Source organism: Panulirus ornatus, chromosome 11 (genome assembly GCF_036320965.1).
Source record: "Panulirus ornatus isolate Po-2019 chromosome 11, ASM3632096v1, whole genome shotgun sequence".
NCBI classification, from domain to species: domain Eukaryota; kingdom Metazoa; phylum Arthropoda; class Malacostraca; order Decapoda; family Palinuridae; genus Panulirus; species Panulirus ornatus.
In genome coordinates this window covers 15,264,943-15,288,019 of record NC_092234.1, presented here as the reverse complement: position 1 = coordinate 15,288,019, position 23,077 = coordinate 15,264,943, and the positions used below count along the sequence as shown (strand labels likewise).

The 23,077-nt window shown below is 47.8% G+C and overlaps 1 protein-coding gene across 4 annotated transcripts in view; it reads left to right on the top strand.

The window, feature by feature from the left end:
- Window positions 1-23,077, top strand: part of LOC139751310 (integrin alpha-PS2-like) — a 243,819-nt gene that overhangs the window by 200,366 nt on the left and 20,376 nt on the right. For all 4 annotated transcript variants that reach the window (XM_071666648.1, XM_071666646.1, XM_071666647.1 and 1 more), the window contains 5 exons: window positions 17,866-18,095; window positions 18,397-18,552; window positions 19,418-19,618; window positions 19,912-20,087; window positions 21,473-21,603. In XM_071666648.1, coding sequence (XP_071522749.1) covers window positions 17,866-18,095; window positions 18,397-18,552; window positions 19,418-19,618; window positions 19,912-20,087; window positions 21,473-21,603 — 894 coding nt within the window. The remainder of the gene's footprint in view (window positions 1-17,865; window positions 18,096-18,396; window positions 18,553-19,417; window positions 19,619-19,911; window positions 20,088-21,472; window positions 21,604-23,077) is intronic.

Genomic DNA, 23,077 nt, shown 5'->3' with positions numbered 1-23,077 from the left:
GTGTTGGCCTGAGGACCTCACCTTGTTGTGGGGTTGGTTCCCTAGGGCAAAAGAAAACGAGTCTCTTGAGGGCGCCTCTGACAGGACCGTGTAGGCTGGCGGCCAACCAGACAGGTACCCCCGTGATCCATCTGAGCGTCTGACACCTTACGCCCAGCTCTGAGAGTTGTGCAAGGATGATGTCCCTATTCGCAGTATCAAGGACAGATCCGAGGTCTGTCAAGGCTGGACATATATTGTTGGCGGCGGAATACTCGGCAAGGCAATGGTGTGTTCTCCTACCTGGCAGGAAGCCAGAGAGATGAGACGATATGTGAGACGAGGTGATGTGCTTAAGACGATTGAGAACGATGCATCGCTCTGGTACTTGACTGAAGCAAGACGTGAGTGAGATGGGTCGAAACTGTTCATAGTTAGGCTCTTGGGTGTAGGGTATACAAGGTGCTAAGTGTGCAGGCTTGTGGAAAGACGCCTCGTTGGAGGCGCATGTTATAGAGACGGAGAAGGCGTTAGGAGGAGCCATGTGGCATCGTAAGAGAAGTCAGGAGCACGTCACAGGTGACGCCTTCGTCCCCAGGTGCAGTGGCCTTGCCCTGGAGAAGTGCACCGTCGTGGCTCTGGTTCCCAGGTGACTGGCACGTTGTCCATCTGAGTGTGACCGCTGCAGGGTGTACATGTGGCGAAGCCTCTGTGGACACCAGTCTGGTGGTGGTGCAAGGGATCGTACACGTAGTGAGGCAGTGCGATGGTCTGTCGCTGTGCAGACCACTAACGTGGCAGATCGCTGGCGTAGTCATGGGAAGTCAACATCAGAGGACAGTAAACAGACCTCACAACATGGGACCATAACGCATCGTTAACAGACGGGTCTTAAAAAATAACGGTAAATGATATATCTGCTTTTAAGTAATTGGTAAGTAGGAACAACGTAATTTGTAGGTAGATTTTTTTTTCGAGTTTTTATGACATTTGTTGTCTGGGTATAATTGATAGACAGTGCATTTCTGTGAGAGTATGAGTCGTGGAAAATGAAGCGATCAGAAAATACAGTCATGTTAAAATCAACTTTTGCGAGTAAACTGTTCAGATTTTGGGAGGTAAAACTGTAAATGAATGTTAAACAGTGAATACTGAAAATTACTCTGTTCATAAGATAATGATCCCTATGTGAATTATTAGAAATGAACAGAAGGTAAGTTCGTAAACTGAACATATATTTTTTCTTAGGGTTCCCTCCATATATTGGTGTGAGATTTTATGATAAGTGCTGCTGAGCTAGCTAAAACTTATGCCTCCAAGGATATACGGTTCACTATACGGTATATCTACCTGCATGTCGCTTATAAACAGTCCAGTGAAGATAATTTATATAAACTAAAGATAGATAGAAATGGATAGGAGGCGAGTCATCTACCATCATGATATTATGCAAGAAGAACCATTATATGTGTGTGTGTGTGTGTGTGTGTGTGTGTGTGTGTGTGTGTGTGTGTGGCTCCAATCACACGATGAGCAGACACCTTGATATTGTTGTGGCACAGCTCAGGCTGGGTTTTTTGATACTCATGGGAGTTTGCCCCATCCAGCTGATACTGAACAGACCAGATGTAAATTTGGCCAGGAAATTTATTCACACACACACACACACACACACACACACACTGCAACGTTGCGTACTTGATTGTAAGTACAGCCAGTGAATTTAAAGGTGATTCTTACCAAAGATTATAAGGTACGTGTAAGCATTACCATACTAAATATATGAGAAATATTCTGAATTTGCCTATCATGAATAGTCCATGTTTCTTCTGAGTATCTGTATAACTCAGTCATTGTGGCCTAGTTCTTCTCTGTGGTACCATCTGAAATCAATGAAAAGTACAGGAATGGACAAGAAGGATGGAAGCTGCTCTGTATAAACACTGGGTTGTAGAAACAGCAGATTTTAAGAGATGGTTGTCGAACATTAAGTATTGACAACATCTTACGAGTCATTCACTTCTATTTACGGTGATACACTGAGCCACATCGGCCATCAGGGTTGGGCATGAGTATATTGAGGGGGGGTCTGGATCGTAACACTACCAGCCAACCGTGTTAGCCACATGGCCAGTCTCTGATGCCAGTGAGTGGGTGAATGGCTGGCTGGTCTCCTGTTAAATGTAAGATGGGTTTTTACAAGTGGCAGGGGATCTCTTATGTCACCTCTTGGCTGGGTACGGCAGTACGACCCTTGAGCACGGCGGTGCGACCCTTGGGCACGACGGTACGGCGCTTGAGCACGGCGGTACGGCCCTTGAGCACGGCGGTACGACGCTTGAACACGGCGGTACGACGCTTGAGCACGGCGGTACGGCCTTTGAGCACGACGATACGACCCTGGAACAAGGCGGTACGACCCTTGAGCACAGCGGTACGAACCCTCGGGTATGCTGGCCTAACCTTTGACCTGATCATATTGTGTATCCATGATTGCTAAAATTCAGTAAATACGATCCTGTTTGTTTACAGTGGTAAGTCATCGTGAAGTCTTTTACAAAATAATTTACGCAAGTTTTCACTGAAGGGCAATTTACACTGTGTAGTTCATGTCACCAAACATCTGTAAATCCACGCGTTTACAAACCATGCAGATAGAAACCCACCAATTTACAGACACGTACAAGTGTTTGTAACCATCCCTGGCATCGCTCACCGATCATTAAGGCGACCTAACCTGCCAACTGGCAGTACGCACAAGAAAAAATGAGGATGAGGTTGGAAGTAAAGGCAGCCGATGTACGTTGGAGGAGGAGGAGCAGAGTCCCGGTGAATGTATTAGGCCTGTGTTGGGCGCCTGGCTCGTGTGAACGATGCCATTGTGTGGCGCAACCTGGCTTAGACGTAGGGTGGTAAGTAGGGAAGTGGCTGACACCACCGCACTAAATTACCGCAAATAGCCATCTTCCCGGACCAGGAGGGGGACACGAAGGAAGATTGACCGAGCCTCCGCCTTCCTTTGTCACGCCGTGTGCTGGTCCTGTGATGATGCTCGGCCAGGCTGACACATGGGCCACACAGTGGGGGGGAGCCACGGTCCACACGACACGCCCCAGACACACTCGGGGGAAGCTTTCACTGATTTTCTCGCTGGGGTTTATTTTTTGTATCCACTGTGCGTTGCATGCCTTCGTCCACCTACTGCTACATATATGCCATTCAACCATACTTTCACTGAAAGGCCTTTTTCCATTTATATTTAGGCAATAGGTATATTAAAACTTAAGTTTAAAAACAAAACTTCGTCAGCAAAAGTACTTTTATACACCCTGCAACACTGTGTACTTAATATTTTCTTTTTAGATATTTGTAAAACCATTGAGTTCAGTGATGTTACCCAGGAATCATTACACGTGTGATCATTTCCTCAGTGAGGGGTTTAGCCTATACGTGAGAAGTGTCGCAGGTTGTCCTTTTCAAACATAGTTCATGTATCACATAGGTTGCAAGTGTCCCATGTTTGCTTACCACACCTAGTGTACTTACCACAGTGCACTTTGTCCCGTTCCTGGAGCTCTCGTGCATCCTGGTCTGCGCCGCCGCCCGCAGCATGGGTCGGTGTGCACCTTAGATTCGCAACGGTTGCGACAAACTATTGGGTCACGAGGGAGAGATGGCGTGAGAGTGGTGTGTGTGTGACTGACTGGCAGGCCCGAAGGTGAGAGTACTGGAGAGAGTGGACCACCACCAGCATCACTGACTCACTCTCCCTCCCCACTCTACCACACCACACACCACCACCACTACCATCACCACTCTACCACACCACACACCACCATCACCACTACCATCACCATCAGCACTCTGCCACACCACACACCACCACCACTACCATCACCACTCTACCACCTCACACACCAACACCACTACCATCACCACTCTGCCACACCACACACCACCACCACTACCATCACCACTCTACCACACCACACACCACCACCACTACCATCACCACTCTACCACACCACACCACCACTATCACAACTCTGCCACACCACCACCACCACCATCACCACCACCACTCTACCACATCACACCACCACCATCACCACTCTACCACACCACACACCATCACCATCACCACCACCACCATCACCACTCTACCACACCACACACTACCACTTTACCACACCACCACCACTCGACCACCCTACCACCACAGAGGACACCCGGACTTGCCCTTAGTGAGAAAGGGTTAATTTTTTTTTAGTGTTAGAATATTTATTGTGTGGATGTACACATTACGGTAAGAGTGTGGATGAAGGGCACTTCCCCAGTGGAAGCGGTCACTACTGTAGCTGGTGCAGCCGTGAGAGAGAGAGAGAGAGAGAGAGAGAGAGAGAGAGAGAGAGAGAGAGAGAGAGAGAGAGAGAGAGAGAGAGAAATCGTCTCAAATATAGAAGTGAAAATTGTGATATATATATATATATATATATATATATATATATATATATATATATATATATATATATATATATATATATATATATATCACGTGGCTTGTGTTGTGTTGGTGCACGTCAGCCAGACACACAGGGTGAGGCACAGGACACACGTGTGTCGTCCCCTCACCAGGAAGTGTGTGGTCAACCCTCGCTCTCCTGCAGGCGGACACTGAGCACCTCTGACGTCATAGCCTGGCCAGCACAACCTGTTGACACCCCAAGTTATGACGTCAGAGCCGTTTAGTGTGTGTGTGTGTGTGTGTGTGTGTGTGTGTGTGTGTGTGCTGACTCCCCCTGTAACTAGTGTGTGACCTTGTGTTGATAACACGAGGCCCACAGACCACATGTCTCTCCTCACTCATCCTCCTCTACTATCCACACACACACACACACACACACACACTAACTTCCTGATGACCCCAAACGCATCACGTCAGCGGCAGTGTCAGGCTAGTGTCAGCCAGGTGGGTGCGTGTTGAAGCGTCAGCTGTACCACGTTGGCCGGGCACGTTCCCTCCAGCCAGCTGGTGATCAACAAACGTTGGTGCATGTTCTCTCCAGCCAGCTGGTGATCAACAAACGTTTGTGCATGTTCCCTCCAGCCAGCTGGTGATCAACAAACGTTTGTGCATGTTCCCTCCAGCCAGCTGGTGATCAACAAACGTTTGTGCATGTTCCCTCCAGCCAGCTGGTGATCAACAAACGTTTGTGCATGTTCTCTCCAGCCAGCTGGTGATCAACAAACGTTTGTGCATGTTCCCTCCAGCCAGCTGGTGATCAACAAACGTTTGTGGAGGACAATGAGAAGGTCAGGACACAAGACCCCGTCATGTGTACACTGTACAGACCATGGGTTGGTGATGGTCTGTTATATGCAGGGAGAGAAAACAGTGTTACAGGAAAACATTAAGTTAATTAAAGAGGATATTAATGTAAAACAAAGATTCCAGATAAACTTGGATAACGATAAATGGGACTTACTATCAACACAGATAAAAGATAATTATGTATTTTGAGAAGGAGGAACACCAGAGCGACGCTCCTCACAGGCCCAGAAAATAATGTCTCGTAACAATATCGTTTAATGTTCGTATGACAGAGACGAATCTCACAGTATCCAGACGTGTCACAATTCAATTAAATTGTTAGCAGGAGACGCGTGTCCTGCACAGACGAGAGATTCTCCCACACACAGTGGCAGTCTGTATAGAATGATTGACCTCCAAGGCATGAAAGAGGTGGGTGGTTCAAGGCTTTGCGATTGGTGGTTATAACTTGACGTGAACGGCCTTAACGACCCTGGCGAGTCGATAGGCTACCACAACCCTCATAACTAACCACAACAACCATCCGGTGGTTACTGAAGACTCTTAGCAACATAATAACGTTTTAAGGGAAGAGAAATAAAGTTTTTATACGCCAATAAATCATTTATGACAGTAGGGAAGCATCGTGGGCTGTAAGTTAGCCTCCTGCCCAAAGATGGTGATGCTTCAAGTATTTTGATGACATTTGATTCTCAACGAACATTAAGTGCGTAGGTCAAGTTGCTAAACTGGTTGACAGCAAACACGTTAAGGATGTAGGATGGAGAGACAACCGAATCAAATTACCTTGAAAGGATGGGGTACCTGAGGTGGCTGGCTGGCTCTCTCTCTCTCTCTCTCTCTCTCTCTCTCTCTCTCTCTCTCTCTCTCTCTCTCTCTCTCTCTCTCTCTCCCTGGGTAAGGGGAGAACGTCGCGGGGGTTGAGAAGTTACCATGCCCTAAGCAGTCACAGGGCCAGGCCAGGCGGCCCGGGTCACTGGCGGTCGTGCCCCGGGACCGTCTTGCTTTGTTGGCCATGCCCCGCGGGGCGCCGGGCGGGGCGCCGCTGCTGGAGACGTGTCCTAGGCATGGCTGGCGGCATGTGGGGGAGGGGGTAGTTCCTGGGGAGGTAACAGAGGAGGGAGGGAGGGAGGGAAAGCATAGAACGGTTGGAGGGCTTCCGGGGTGGGGGCGAGGCAGGATGAGGCGGGGCGGGGCGGCGAGAGACTGATGTATTGTGTGGTGTATACCGCAGCTGTGTTCCCTGTGCGTGTATGTGACTAACATGTATGTACGTATGTATGTATGTGTACACGCCGTCGGTCCACCCTGGCGATGACGACCAGTGTGGACCATCCTGCTGCTGCTCCTGCTGCTGGTGTCTGGGAAAGAGAAGCGGCTGGTTAACACCCATTCAACAGCCTGGGTAAAGCAAGACGTCTTTCTGTGTGTTCGTAACTAGTGTCATGTGCGTCCACATCACCTCCTCTTGCTGTCGCATTTCAAGATGTCACATCCTGGAATGGATGTGATATTCTCTGACTCCCGGTAGCCTCCCTCGTCCTGACGAGGTGGCGTCAGGGACAAGAGAACAATGCCCTCCTCCTCCTCCTGCTCCTCCTCCTCCTCCTTCTCCTCCTCTGCACACGTCGGCTCTACCTGTCATGTATAATGTACCGGAACGGGAGCTTATCATCCACAGCTCACCGTGACAACGGTTTACCTTGACCGCTTCCCATTCCTGGTTCAGCCCATTTACAGCACGTCGCCCCCTGTATTTCACATCAGTCCAGATTCATTTTGTCCCACGCACGCCTCTCACTCATCTGAATGTCCGGGTGTCCTTTATTCCATTCCTCTGTCCCTCTCTTCCTCTTACCTCCTCCTACGTAGCCACGTAGATTCTCTTTCTCAATCGGTCTTCGCTCGTCTTTTCCACTTGTCCTCACCATCCCTTCCTCTTACACTGTGATGCAGTTCACCATCACCTCGCCTCACACCACGAATCGTCGTCCTGAGGCATTTCATATACAACATTCATGCATTAGGAAAATATATGTGTTCGTGATAGTAAAACAAATTTATATGGGCGAAAATTCACTTTTTCTCCCCTCTCTGACTCGTATTTACATACACATTTGCTTTTATTCTCCAGCTTATTCTTACAAATGTAAACGTTTTCAATTGTTTGATTTACAACTACGACTTATGTTGTACTGTTTACTAGTACTTTTTTTTTCTTCTAGAAGCACAGCAATATCTCACAGTGACAAGTGCTTCCACCTTCACTTCTCTCTATTTACGCCGCTTACACCTGTCCTGTGTCCATATTTCTATCCTATCTACACTGACCTGGTGTCCAGTGTACCTGTTGGCCGCTGTGACCTCCATGGTAAGTCAGTCCTCGCCATGCATTGGCCATCATCCATCACCTGGTCACAAGTCATAATGAGGACGACGTGTTACATGTGCCAATATGTATGGCGGGTCAGCGTTCCTGACCGTGACGCATTCACGGGCCGCGCCCCCAGGGTCGAGCGCATAGGTTCGAATCCCAGTTGCGGCAGTCGGTCCACAGTCACCCGAGCTGTTCATCCAACCACAGGGGTTGGTCGGTAAAAAAGGTACCTGGCTCAGGCTAGGGTATAGCGTTAATGGGATGGCCCTAATTAAGGCCTCAGCTGCCCGTGCCGTCTCAGCTGACGTTAAAAAAGAACATGTATTAGTGACACCTTTGTGGTCAAAAGGGTATTAAGGTAGCGGGTTAGCGTGACGACGTGGAGGCTGCTAATAATGATGCGGGGGCGAGGGAGTTTTGATTGTAGGCCGGCCGACCCGACAACCACATATATGTATATATCTCCTCGTCAGTCAGTCTTGACGGTATAATATGAGGAAAAGTAAGAGCTTATGGGTAATGTATCGTGTAGGTAGGAGGAGCAGGGGTCATCTATAACACAGTAACAATAGCTACCCTCACCCCACCTCACGCCACAACCTATGTAAATCGAGTTAAAAAAAAAAAAAAGAAATTGGCTGCCGTGCGGGCGTCCACATGACGCAGGTGCCAGTTCGTCTCTTTCGCCTCCGGCTGTCTGGGCGGACCACGTCTACCCCGTGAGAGGAGTGGATTTTGTTTTTCTTTTTTTGTGCGTGTCGTTCAGTAGGAGGTAGACCCGTTTTTTCTTTTAGCTGTGGCTTAGGACGACTAAGGAATGTCTTCATACAATATATGGATTTGACAAGATGGTATATGTATATATTCTGAGGTTGGATCGTATATATCTGTCTCCATGGGGGACATGTGAAGGTTTCCTGTAATGGATGGCAGTTCCTGTGTCTCTTGTTCCCCCTCACCAGTTCCTTGATGTAGCCTGGTGAACGTAGGTGGTGAAGGCGCTGGTGTTCTCTGTTCTGCTCACGACGGGGTCTGGTGAACGTGTACGGAAAGGCGCAGGTGCTCCGTGTTAGGGAGAGGTGACAGGCGCTGGGTGTTAGGCTCTTCGTTATGCTGCCCTTCGCCTTGCACAATCTCTGTATAATATATATATATATATATATATATATATATATATATATATATATATATATATATATATATATATATATAAGCATGAAGTAATTGAAATAAACACAGCAACATTCTCTTACTGTTATTATTTATTCATTTATTTCTTGTAGCCTATGAGACGCTCTAAGATATTTGGGCTCGTAAGTTAGTCTCTTTCTTAAAATCATAATGTTAGGAATATATTCATTTATGCGCTCAGGACACTTGTAAGAACACAAGAACAAGCGAGAACGTAACATCACAATTTTCCTCTCTGGTTTTCACGCAAAACCGAATTATTCAATAAATTTGTGATAGTTGACGTCAGTGTGTGTGTGTGTGTGTGTGTGTGTGTGTGACCGTAAGCGGTCCCCGTCGCGCAGGCGCCGAGGGTCTGTCTCCCTCGAACGGCAGAATCCATCATGGCGGCGGCGCGTCCCTACCAGAGAGGGATTACCTCCAACAAGGCGGCAGACTGTCGCTGGGTCGGACGTTGGGCGCATTTAAGATGTTTGGATGCGATGGGATTATGGTGTAAAGTGTTCATTCATGGGATTGTGATGGATGGCAGTGAATTATAACCGATAAAATGTGGGACTTGATACGCTTTTTGCCCCCAATGTTGGAGGTTTTCTGCAACGCTTCGACGATTGGCGGGAACCAATTTTTAAGCGCGAATTTAATGTGATTATATATATACAATGGGAAAATACATTGAAAACATTATTATATGTTATATTATGTATATATTGTGTTTATATATATATATATATATATATATATATATATATATATATATATATATATATATGTATATATATATATATATATATATATATATATATATATATATATATATATATATATATATATATATATATATATATTATCCCTGGGGATAGGGGAGAAAGAATACTTCCCACGTATTCCCTGCGTGTCGTAGAAGGCGACTAAAAGGGAAGGGAGCGGGAGGCTGGAAATCCTCCCCTCATTTTTTTTTTTCCAAAAGAAGAAACAGAGAAAGGGGCCAGGTGAGGATATTCCCTCAAAGGCCCAGTCCTCATCCTCTGTTCTTAACGCTACCTCGCTAATGCGGGAAATGGCGATTAGTATAAAAAAGAAATATATATATATATATATATATATATATATATATATATATATATATATATATATATATATATAGTAGTTGTGATAGGGCTACTGAGGGACATGGTAATGTTGTAAGGCTGAGGGATCCGTTTCTCGCCAATTTGTTTTTCACACGACATCACAGGATGCCGGCAACGCGTCATTATGTCTACCATATATAATCAAGGGGTTGATGGAGATGAATGTCAACCATTTTTGCCAACTCTGGAAAATGGTCCATAAAGCCGATAAGACATTGAGTTATTCATGTCCGTCTTTTGCTGTGTCTAAGTAGGGTGAGACGGGGGGATGCATTATGTGCCATTTGAACCTTAAGGTTCATGTAGGTGTTTTCCACACACACACACACACACACACACACACACACACACACACACACACACACACACACAACACTAGGGAAGCCGTATGATATTACTCACATGTTACGTGTGAAACATTTTATCCATATGATTACTGCCAAGTGTTTTGAAACATCATTATTTTTACTAGTATTTATGTAACAGAATTTGCAATATATTTTTCGTAAGCATTTTAGTACCTCTGCAGATTTCAACATACTCGTATGTTGGGTTATGAAATCGCACTCCCTCTTCAACCTCAGACCACACGGCCTTGGTGAGACCTTCCCCTCGAGGGTGACCTCCCCCTAATCTCGTAGTATAATGGGACGAACATCGTCATTAAGCTTGGTGGCCACGCTCACACAATTAATACTATCGGTATGGCCGACCCGACGAGTCCATTGTCTGGCAAGGGGGGGTTGTTCTCCCACGACCTCCGCCGGCTAAACCCCTCTGTGGTCACATCGCCAACGGCTGTCTCCTGCAGCAGCGTCAGCCCACTAACTCAGGACCTCAGAAACGGCCTCCCTATCCCCTACAGAAGCTTCACGAGACTCGTCATCCACACAGCTCTCCCAGGAAACACCTGCTCCACCTCACCTCTTGTCTTACGCCTCAGACTCCACTCACCAGCGCGTCGGAACTCGTGCCTCACTTCCAGCACCTACACCAGTGCTACGGGAACCGTGCCACACCTTCCTGCATCATCTCACCTTACCTCAGCCCGCCTCACCTACTCGCATAACCCTGCACCGCTTGCAGCAGCTCGGCCAGAGCTAAGTCACCTCTATACATGCACAGTGTAGCATTTTGTATCATCCGTGTCTTCCTAACCTTTCTCTCTCTCAATCCAGTCACTACGACAAGTGAACTTAGACGCTAGAGAGCACCCGCTGTAGCAGTGTATTACCGCATTTCATTCATTGTGGAATCGGAGAAAATCTCAAATTTTTATTGAGGAAGATAAAGAAATACGTCTAAGATCCAGATCTTGGTCAGAATGTTAATCCAGAATAATAAAAGTCGAGATGAAGTGAAAGAAAAAGAGAAGTAAATCCAACTTGATATGAACTTCAAAATAGCAGTCAAACTCGGCTTAAGATCCGGGAAAGAAGGTTTTCAAGGCGTGTATGGAAGACGTGGGTGTCTGTGGCAGCTTTGGTCATCCCGAGGACATGTAGACGGCCTGGTAACCCAACTGGAAGACTGGAGACTAGAATATGTAGTGTGTGTGTGTGTGTGTGTGGGACTCCCGGAAACAAGGACGAGGGGGACTATTGTTTATTTAGAGGCTTTTGGGAGGTGCCCTTTGTAGGTGGTACATGTTTACTGCTGTTTATTGACATGTTGAGCCGACTGGGGTAGGGAGAGAGAGAGAGAGAGAGAGAGAGAGAGAGAGAGATGGGAGTTAGATTAACGGCCAAGACGAAGGTAGATTTATTGGAATAATAGTAGATAGATAATAGTCTCATGACCAGGACTATGATGGCCTGCACCGTCGTGTTCGGGGGTCGCACCGTCGTGTTCGGGGGTCGCACTATCGTGTTCGGGGGTCGCACCGCCGTGTTCGGGGGTCGTAGCGTGTCGTGTTCCGGGGTCGCACCGTCGTGTTCGGGGGTCGCACCGTCGTGTTCGGGGATCGCACCGCCGTGTTCGGGGGTCGTAGCGTGTCGTGTTCGAGGGTCGCACCGTCGTGTTCGGGGATCGCACCGCCGTGTTCGGGGGTCGTAGCGTGTCGTGTTCGAGGGTCGCACCGTGTCGTGTTCGAGGGTCGTACCGTCGTATTCGGGGGTCGCACCGCCGTGTTCGGGGGTCGTACCGTCGTATTCGGGGGTCGCACCGTCGTATTCGGGGGTCGTACCGTCGTGTTCGGGGGTCGCACCGTCGTATTCGGGGATCACACCGCCGTGTTCGGGGGTCGCACCGTCGTGCTTGAGGGTCTCACCGTCGTGCTAATGAGGCTAACAACCTCGGCCACTTGGCAGACAGACGTGTTTGGTACCTGTCGTAATATTTAGGGTCATAATCATTGACCTCAACCACCAGATTGTATGTTAGCCCTCCTCCTGTGGGTTAGTGTTGGTCGTATGACCGTAGAGACATGATTGGCGGGTCACTTGGACTGTAGCGCTCTCAACTACCAGTGTCAGAAGGCCTTCAACGTCAAGTTATAACCACCATTCGAAAAATCTTGAACTACCTTCAGAGGTCGAAGATAATTCAAAGACTGTACGCGCTCTCACTACACATATGGCCCTTGTGTACGTATGGAAACGACTGTTGATAAAATATTGCATATATGGACGTGATTCCTATTATTTTTTTTCGTAATTTACTGTTTCACAACTTTTAAAGCCATTTTTTCCCCTTGTTGCTGGGATCACAGTCCCTCCGGGTTGTGGCAGATCGCGGCCGGTGTGAGCTGTTGTGGTAACAACACCTGGGAGGAGGAGAAGGTGGAGGTGGTGGTGGGCGGCGGCGGGGAATGTGGAGGAGGCACGTGCTGGGACCTCAAGCCTCAGGTGCATCCCCAGGCTTGAGTGCCGCCCCTTGTCCAGCGGAGGAAACGGTTGATGGTTGGAGTGGGAGGGCGCCAGGGTCTGCAGGAGGAGGAGGAGGAAGTGACTGGAGATAGACGGTGGAAGGGTAAGGAGGAGAAGCTGTGGAGAACTTCAGTGGATCAGGGGAGTTGAGAGGTCGAGGAGGGGGTAGAGAGAGAGAGAGAGAGAGAGAGAGAGAGAGGTGTTGGGAGTGTGTGTAGTGTAACGCGAGATGCAGGGATGGTGGGCAGTGTTTACCGTGGCTGGCCACACCACAACAAACACCGGGGGTCATCCCTGCTGCACCGCCTCACCTTATTTACACCGACTCCCTCACCTGACGCTCCTCACTCCGTCCTCCGCCTGCCCGCCCCGCTCACCCCTGGCACGTCACCCACCATTATTGTAGCGTTAGCAACGCCTTACCATCCTGACACTGGGATGTTTACGGTGTTTAACTGGTCCTGAATTTTATTTCTTTTTGAATCTTATTCTGTAGAACACAGTCGTGCGTCGTGGGGCTCCCCGCGAGTGAAAAAACTACCTCCCCGTACAGTACAGATATGCAGTGACAGAGCCCCATCTCTTACTGATGCGAACCTCAGCAGGTTCCCTTCTCCTCCTGTACCATGGCAGGTAACCATAACCTCGGAACTGATCATAAAACTCGGCGAAATGCATCTCACATCACGACAATAAGCGGATCAAACACCTCTTAACGGTGACACATGAGAGTGTGGACGACCCACATCGTATATATATCAATAAATATCAGCAGGCGTGATTGGTGGACGTGGAGGATGACCTGGACGCTCCTCGAGCGGGTTTTTTTTTTGTGTGTGTGACGGAGTCAGGGAGGCGCTGGGGGCGCCAGTCCTCCCGAACAATAGATATCCATAAGGGATGTGGTCGAGACATTTCTAATCAGAGGGAGACTTGCATGTCCCATGATGTATGCAGATAGTGTCATTATCGTGTGGGGTATGTTGCTGAGGTGTGTTGCCCAGGCCCTTTGGGCGACGAGGGAATGAAAACCAAATTATAAAACTGCTCTCGTGTTAAACCGCACAGTGTGGAGTTACGTCCCCCGGTGGCTGAAAAAAAAAAAAAAAAGGGAGGGACTGCTGCATTGGTTACGTTATATGGCGTGACCACGACAGATAAAGGAAGAGAGAGATAAAAATAAACTGTAAATACGCACGACGTGACATCCGCAGAAAGACATCAGAACCCGTTTTTTCATCCTACTCGTGGCCGGTCGTGACGCGTGTATCGTCAAGAAGCGTCTGACATGCCACACTCTCCCTCCCTCGCTGCAACACACCCATTGCTACACCGTTCCCCCGCCACCACACCCCACGTTCCCGGCAGTCTACACACACACACACACACACACACGGCTCTCTGTGTAACCCAGGACCGGGTGGGCGTGTGAGGTAGTCTGACGTCCATCTTGGGGTCTGTGAGACGGCAGCGTCGGGGGACGCACACTTCAAACGCTCCCGCTTAACGGTGTTGGATGCCACGGTTTAGCAGTAACTGGGTCGTGCTTATGATCACAAAGTTTAACTTCACTCCTTGACAAAACCAACTTTTTTTTTTTTTTGGCCTTGTTTTCAGTCGTTCTATTTAGACTTCGACATCTCTCACGTCACGTGTGTGATGTCTCCATGGTTGTTTAATTTGTTTATGGATGGGGTTGTTAGGGAGGTAAATGCAAGAGTCTTGGAAAGAGGGGCAAGTATGAAGTCTGTTGGGGATGAGAGAGCTTGGGAAGTGAGTCAGTTGTTGTTCGCTGATGATACAGCGCTGGTGGCGGATTCATGTGAGAAACTGCAGAAGCTGGTGACGGAGTTTGGTAAAGTGTGTGGAAGAAGAAAGTTAAGAGTAAATGTGAATAAGAGCAAGGTTATTAGGTACAGTAGGGTTGAGGGTCAAGTCAATTGGGAGGTGAGTTTGAATGGAGAAAAACTGGAGGAAGTGAAGTGTTTTAGATATCTGGGAGTGGATCTGTCAGCGGATGGAACCATGGAAGCGGAAGTGGATCATAGGGTGGGGGAGGGGGCGAAAATTTTGGGAGCCTTGAAAAATGTGTGGAAGTCGAGAACATTATCCCGGAAAGCAAAAATGGGTATGTTTGAAGGAATAGTAGTTCCAACAATGTTGTATGGTTGCGAGGCGTGGGCTATGGATAGAGTTGTGCGCAGGAGGATGGATGTGCTGGAAATGAGATGTTTGAGGACAATGTGTGGTGTGAGGTGGTTTGATCGAGTAAGTAACGTAAGGGTAAGAGAGATGTGTGGAAATAAAAAGAGCGTGGTTGAGAGAGCAGAAGAGGGTGTTTTGAAATGGTTTGGGCACATGGAGAGAATGAGTGAGGAAAGATTGACCAAGAGGATATATGTGTCGGAGGTGGAGGGAACGAGGAGAAGAGGGAGACCAAATTGGAGGTGGAAAGATGGAGTGAAAAGGATTTTGTGTGATCGGGGCCTGAACATGCAGGAGGGTGAAAGGAGGGCAAGGAATAGAGTGAATTGGAGCGATGTGGTATACAGGGGTTGACGTGCTGTCAGTGGATTGAATCAAGGCATGTGAAGCGTCCGGGGTAAACCATGGAAAGCTGTGTAGGTATGTATATTTGCGTGTGTGGACGTGTGTATATACATGTGTATGGGGGTGGGTTGGGCCATTTCTTTCGTCTGTTTCCTTGCGCTACCTCGCAAACGCGGGAGACAGCGACAAAGTATAAAAAAAAAAAAAAAAAAAAAAAAAAATATATATATATATATATATATATATATATATATATATATATACCGTGTATTTATTCGTTTTCCAGCGGTTTGGCTCTGCGTGGTCAGTGAGAGGTGACATGAACGTTGGTTCGTATAATCTCAGGCGTTACATTTCAAGTGTGTGTGGGGGAGGAACGGTGAGTAAGGGCGGGTCCTGAGATCGTGTACCGCGGGCAGAAAGAGAAGAGGACATCACTGGAGCATGACAAACATGGTCACTCACCGCCAGGCAGGTCCTGTTGTCCTGTAGTGAGTCATGGTGCACAGCCACCCCCAGGCCGGGCGCCAGGCCAGGCCAGGCCAGGCCGGTGTATCCTAGCCACCCCAGGGGCGCCGCCAGGCCAGGCCAGGCCAGGCCGCTGTAACACAAACAGTTTAAGGTGATCAGTAATTGTACATTGTTATGATCACTGTCTCCTGTCGGAGCAGCCCCAGCGGAATATAAAAAGGGAAAACGAGTGGGTCGTACAGCGCGTGCGTCACGTCAACACTGATCCATGCAACGCGACACCCGTGTTGACGAAGCTGGGCTGGAATTCCATCTTCCAAGATAAATTTTTTTCTCTCTTCATTTCTTATAGGTTTTGCGTCTTCTGTGTCAGAGATAAATCATTACTCAGACTACAGCCAATACCTCGCACTGTGTGTGTGTGTGTGTGTGTGTGTGTGTGTGTGACGGGAAGAATACATATGTATCAAATGGCGTTGAGAATATTCTATGACAGGTGAGGGATGCTACCTGTAGTGGTGTTGATGTATAACTCCTACAGTATGTTACTGTAATGTGTCATCACACATGCATGCGCCTTGTAAGCACGATCCACATTCTAACATGCCTGTATCATCTTCTGGCTTGCGCTTCGATCAGCAGCAGGGGGAGGTTGGTCTCCGTTCGAGTGACCAAGTTTTTCGGCGGGATATCCTGTAAAAAGAAAAAATATTCTGTCATTACTCATTACTAAGATATAACCGGGAAATGGGAGTTATATATCATTTAAGTAATACAATAAGCAGATTGCGAGGGTATAAAGGAAAACGGGTTCGAAAACGTCGTTTTCTTTTTAAGGAAACAAATTGTGGGAATTATTCGTGTGTGTTTATCCTGGGGTGAGCGAGTGTACCAGACGCTGCACGGTCATACCTGTGGCTCATAATGTTACTGAACGTAGTGTTGGACCACCGACGGTATATACGTACCCTGGGTGTGTATATACCATCGATGATATGTATATACCCTGGGTGTGTATATACCATCGATGATATGTATATACCCTGGGTGTGTATATAGTATACATCACACACAAAGGTTCGGGCGGGCAATCTCGAACATTCGCGTTAACATTTTTTTTTGCGGACGGCCCGTGAAAACTTTTCACCATATTATCAGACGTTTTTTGGCCGATATCCTTAAACGGTGCAAAATGGAAGAACCAATTTTGGTGGATGATATTAAACGTTCTAGGAGAGAGAGAGAGAGAGAGAGAGAGAGAGAGAGAGAGAGAGAGAGAGAGAGAGAGAGAGAGAGAGAGAGAGAGGATCATGTTTGCTAGAGACCGGGTTCTATATGGAGTTGAACACCTCAACTTGACGGATCACAGTCAGTGTAGGTACGAGGTTGATCTACTTTGAGGCGTTTACGCTACAGTCTCCCTCAGCATGACGGTGCGACCTTCGAGCTCACGACGGTACGACCCTTGTGTTATTAACCCAGCGGTGCAACCCTTGAATACGACAGCCACACCTTACGACCTGAGGACCGCACGGTCGTGCCTCTGGGCCGCACGGTCGTGCTGGCCGCTCGTTGGTCTGCTTTGTATATCACTTGTCATAAATTCTTCAGAACAATGGTTGTGGGATTTCATTTTTTTTTTTTCCTCATTACTTTCTGTTGGTTAATATGTAGTATTGTCTTGGACCCGTGTATATAAATGTCTCTCTCGACCCCATAAAGAACCTCTCCCTCCTCCTGTCACCATAAAGAACTTCCCCCCCTCACTCACTCACTCTCCCTCCCTCCCGCTCCTCCAGCCACATGATGAAGCTCACCCATCCTTCCTCCAGTAGAGAACCCCTCATTCTTCACCCTTGCTGAGGACTCTTGTTCTTCCGTCCTGCACTTCTCATCACCATTAATAACACACGCCCCCTCCTTCCCTGCCTCACTAAGCCTGTTCGTCTGGTCCCCGTCCCTCAGGCCAGGTGTTCTACCAGGACCTGTTGAACCGTCAGGAGGCGCTGGCTACGAACGAGGGCCCCCAATCAGACGACATGTCCTACCTGGGCTACTCCATGGCCTCGGGAGACCTCACGGGCGACGGCGAGGACGACCTGGCCGTGGGCATGCCCCGGGGCAACGAACTCATGGGCCAAGTGGTCCTGCTGAACCACAGACTCCGGGTCCTGTACAACATCACCGGCGACCAGGTACGTACGTCTCCTGCTCCTCCTGACGGTGGAGTGATTGTAGTTAACCTGACGTCGGCAACGACGCGTTCAGTTGGGGACTTTTAGTGTAGTAGTATTACAGTTTGACGGGGAATACGAGCGAGCCTCATACCCTCGAGTATGATGACCTGACCTATAACAATGACCCATGAGGGTCCCTCAGGGGTTAACATGGCCCTGGAAAGTGTCATTGGCACTGTGGTACTGTCTGTAATGCTCGCCCATCAACTGTGGCCAAAATTCGTGTTGTGGTAACGCGTGGGTCGGTGCTCCCCGGCAGGTGGGGTCGTACTTCGGCTACAGCGTGGCTGTGGTGGATGTGAACGGGGACGGCCTGAACGACGTAGCTGTGGGCGCCCCGTGGTACACCAACCCGACCATCGCCCCCAACGACTACAACATCGGCATGATGGCCGTCTTCACCCAGACCGAGCAGGTACGTGCACTCCCTCAGTCCTGGTCTGTGGTACGGTGCTCTTCCCTCCCACTGCCTGCTTAAGGAGGTGGACGGGAAGGTGGCTGTTCCACGTATACCATGCATAGGTTTCCCCCAACAACTCTTGAGAGTATCATTCATTTATATACATGTTTGTTTGTGTTATGGACATACGAGATGGGGGTTTACACTGGTGGGTCCTCTCTCTCTCTGTCTCTCTCTCTCTCTCTCTCTCTCTCTCTCTCTCTCTCTCTCTCTCTCTCTCTCTCTAGACTAATGATGGTTCCAGAGGTGTTCCTGGCTGAGTATATCCCACAAGTCTTTCTATACAGTTCTGTTGAAATGCTTCCTCACATCTTCTCTCTCCTACACTTCTCGTAACTAACTCCCAGCTATACCATCATGTTCTGGACTCCTCCAGTACCAGAGAATTGTTGTGTGTCTTGCTCTCAGATATTTATACTGAGTTATCACGTTTTCATGTTACTGCAGTGTGGCCAGATTAAGGGCTTCCCCTTCTTCTCTTCGTAGTTCATTCCACTCTGGTCTGATACCACTCTTGTTACGTTCCTGTGGTCCCTTTGTAGCAGTTTCATGTGGTCCCTGAGGTTAGATCATACTGGTGCTGCGTATTCCATGTGTGTGTGTGTGTGTGTGTGTGTGTGTGTGTGTGTGTGTTGTTTGATGGAAAACTCTGTTTAGACTTCATTCTCTCCAACATATTAGGTGTTTAGTTAGTCAGGCTATTAAATAAAATCTGTGTCTCTTGAGTTAGTTTTATGTAATGAGTGTCATGTCTTTCGAGTTTGTGTGAGGAGCACTGTAGCACCTGGCCTTCCTTGACCTGTGTTGACCTCTCCCACAGCAAAACTTCCAGCAGTCGGCCGAGGTGTTTGGCAGCCGGTCCGGAAGCCACTTCGGGGTGTCCGTGGCCTCGCTGGGCGACCTGAACATGGACGGTTACGGTGACCTGGCCGTCGGGGCGCCCTACGGAGGCCCCTCTGGCAAGGGAGCCGTCTACATCTACCTGGGTCAGCCGACGGGACTGAGGGAGAAGCCCTCCCAGGTGGGTGTTGGTGGTGGCCCGAAGTTCTGTTTCCGACCGCAGTAACCCCTGGGCGTTGTAGCCATATTGGCCTGAATATCTAGTTGACAATATACGTGTATATATGTATGAAACTTGTGTGTATGCGTACATTGATATATAACTCATATATAACTGCAAATATTTCTTCTATGAAGTCATCTGTTTAGAAAGGTTCCCCCCCCCCCCATGTCATATAGAAGGGTGGAATAGTTGGCGTGTCATATTCAGTGTCGGTGTGTTGATATGGTGTGGTGTTTGGTGGGTGGGGTCAGGTACTGCTGCCGGAGGAGCTGGGTCAGGAGGCGGTGAGGACCTTCGGGTGGTCGCTGGCAGGAGGTCTGGACCTGGATAGTAACTATTACCCGGACCTGGTGGTGGGGGCCTACCTCTCCGACTCCGTCTACGTCTTCCGCACCAGACCCGTCGCCCAGGTCGAGGCCAGCCTCAGGTGAGTGAGCGCACAACACTCTCTCCCTCACCCTCGTGTTGTACCCCACCAACCCCGTGGCTCCACCTCCAGTACTTGGGTTCGGATCCCGGACGGTGCAGTATCTGTAGAGTCCAGTCTTGTGGCTAACCTGATGCACAACGCAGATATACACCTCCAGTACTTGGGTTCGACCCTTGTAGGTCTCAACTGAGCCACTGTAGTGTTGTAGTATTCATACAAGCCGAGTAACACTTTCATGGTTGTGGTTGTGAGCTGCCGTGGTCTGGTGGGGGCACAAGCCTCGAGTGCGGTTTAGGTTCCCGGTTCCCCCCACACACACCTGGACACAGACAGGAAACACACACACACACACACACACACACACACACACACACACCAGCTGTGAACTATACAGGTATAGGTTGCATAAAGACGGACACATTTCATCATCACATGTTAAAGGTAATGAGAAATTACACAGCGGTTTATGAACTGCTAACTCAAGATCGTTCCAGTACGAAAAGTATTTCTTTAATGCAGGGGCAACGTTGATGTAAGAGGCATATAACCATCTTGAAATCCCACACTGTCATGTAAGGTATTTTACACCGCAGACTTTCGCTCACAGTTTGACAAAAGAATATCACAAGTCTTCCTCACTCAGAAATATTAAAATGTCATCGCAAGGATTTAAGAAATGTAACTATGTGATGTTAAGAAATGTAACTGTGTGATGACAGAGGCGACTGTATGGATGACAGAAACAGGCAGTAATCTGTTGTATATAGAAATATAGTGATCCACATACTACTTATCAGCTGCAGGAATATAGATAAAAGTATACATATATCCAAACCTATAGATAAAGATGTAAGTTTTGAGCAAGTATAGTAATTAAGCAGATTATTGTTTTTTTCTTATTAGTTTATTTAAAGTTATAGACTGATAATTTTACCAACATGACTTTTAGACAGCTAATTTGAGTTGCTAATTTCGGGCTGCATAGACTGATTGTTGATTTGGGAATTAGAATATAGAAGATTTCAAACATCATCATACATAACTGGTGAAGAACAGGGTGATGACTGATTCATGGCTAGAGAACATTTGTTAGGTAACGTAACCCCTGGCCAGAGACTGTACCCAGGTAGGGTAACCCCTGGCCAGAGACTGTACCCAGGTGGGGGTAAACCCTGGCCAGACACTGTACCCAGATGGGGTAAACCCTGGCCAGAGACTGTACCCAGGTGGGGTCACCCCTGGCCAGAGACTGTACCCAGGTGAGGGTAACCCCCTGGCCAGAGACTGTACCCAGGTGGGGGTAAACCCCTGGCCAGAGACTGTACCCAGGTGGGGTAACCCCTGGCCAGAGGAGACCTGCAGGTGACGGTATGTGTTCACAGGTTCGGGTCTGAGAACGGTATCATTGACCTGGCGGTGCAGCAGTGCGTCCTGCAGGACACGACCGAGGTGCCGTGCGTCTCCCTCAAGTTCTGCCTCAGCTACTCGGGTCTGGGCGTCCCCAGGAACCTACGTAAGTCTTATATACTCTCTCTCTCTCTCTCTCTCTCTCTCTCTCTCTCTCTCTCTCTCTCTCTCTCTCTCTCTCTCTCTCTCTCTCTCGAGTTGGTCATTCATCATTGCAGTCCAGTTCGTGGCTCAGTCATTCATTCTTACCTTCATGTATACCGCCGCCAGCAGAGTGTGGGCGAGAGTTTAACGTAGAATGGAAAGAGATCCTTCCACCCACCCACTCATAGAGAAATGAAATATATATATATATATATATATATATATATATATATATATATATATATATATATATATATTGGTAGCAAAAGTATATTGCTTCCAGCAGTTGTTTGTCTTAATCTTGGTATTATCTCCACCCATTGTATCATTTGCTCCACCCATTGTACCATTATCTCCACCCATTGTACCATTATCTCCACCCATTGTATCATTACCTCCATCCATTGTATCATTATCTCCACCCATTGTATCATTACCTCCATCCATTGTATCATTATCTCCACCCATTGTATCATTACCTCCACCCATTGTATCATTACCTCCATCCATTGTATCATTACCTCCACCCATTGTATCATTATCTCCACCCATTGTATCATTACCTCCACCCATTGTATCATTATCTCCACCCATTGTATCATTACCTCCACCCATTGTATCATTACCTCCACCCATTGTATCATTACCTCCACCCATTGTATCATCATCTCCACCCATTGTATCATTACCTCCACCCATTGTATCATTATCTCCACCCATTGTATCATTACCTCCATCCATTGTATCATGATCTTCACCCATTATATCATTACCTCCATCCATTGTATCATCATCTCCACCCATTGTATCATTACCTCCACCCATTGTATCATCATCTCCACCCATTGTATCATTACCTCCACCCATTGTATCATTATCTCCACCCATTGTATCATTACCTCCATCCATTGTATCATGATCTTCACCCATTGTATCATTACCTCCACCCATTGTATCATCATCTCCACCCATTGTATCATTACCTCCACCCATTGTATCATTATCTCCACCCATTGTATCATTACCTCCATCCATTGTATCATTATCTTCACCCATTGTATCATTACCTCCACCCATTGTATCATTACCTCCACCCATTGTATCATTACCTCCACCCATTGTATCATTATCTCCACCCATTGTATCATTACCTCCACCCATTGTATCATTATCTCCACCCATTGTATCATTACCTCCATCCATTGTATCATTACCTCCACCCATTGTATCATTACCTCCTCCCATTGTATCATTATCTCCACCCATTGTATCATTACCTCCATCCATTGTATCATGATCTTCACCCATTGTATCATTATCTCCACCCATTGTATCATTACCTCCACCCATTGTATCATTATCTCCACCCATTGTATCATTACCTCCACCCATTGTATCATTATCTCCACCCATTGTATCATTATCTCCACCCATTG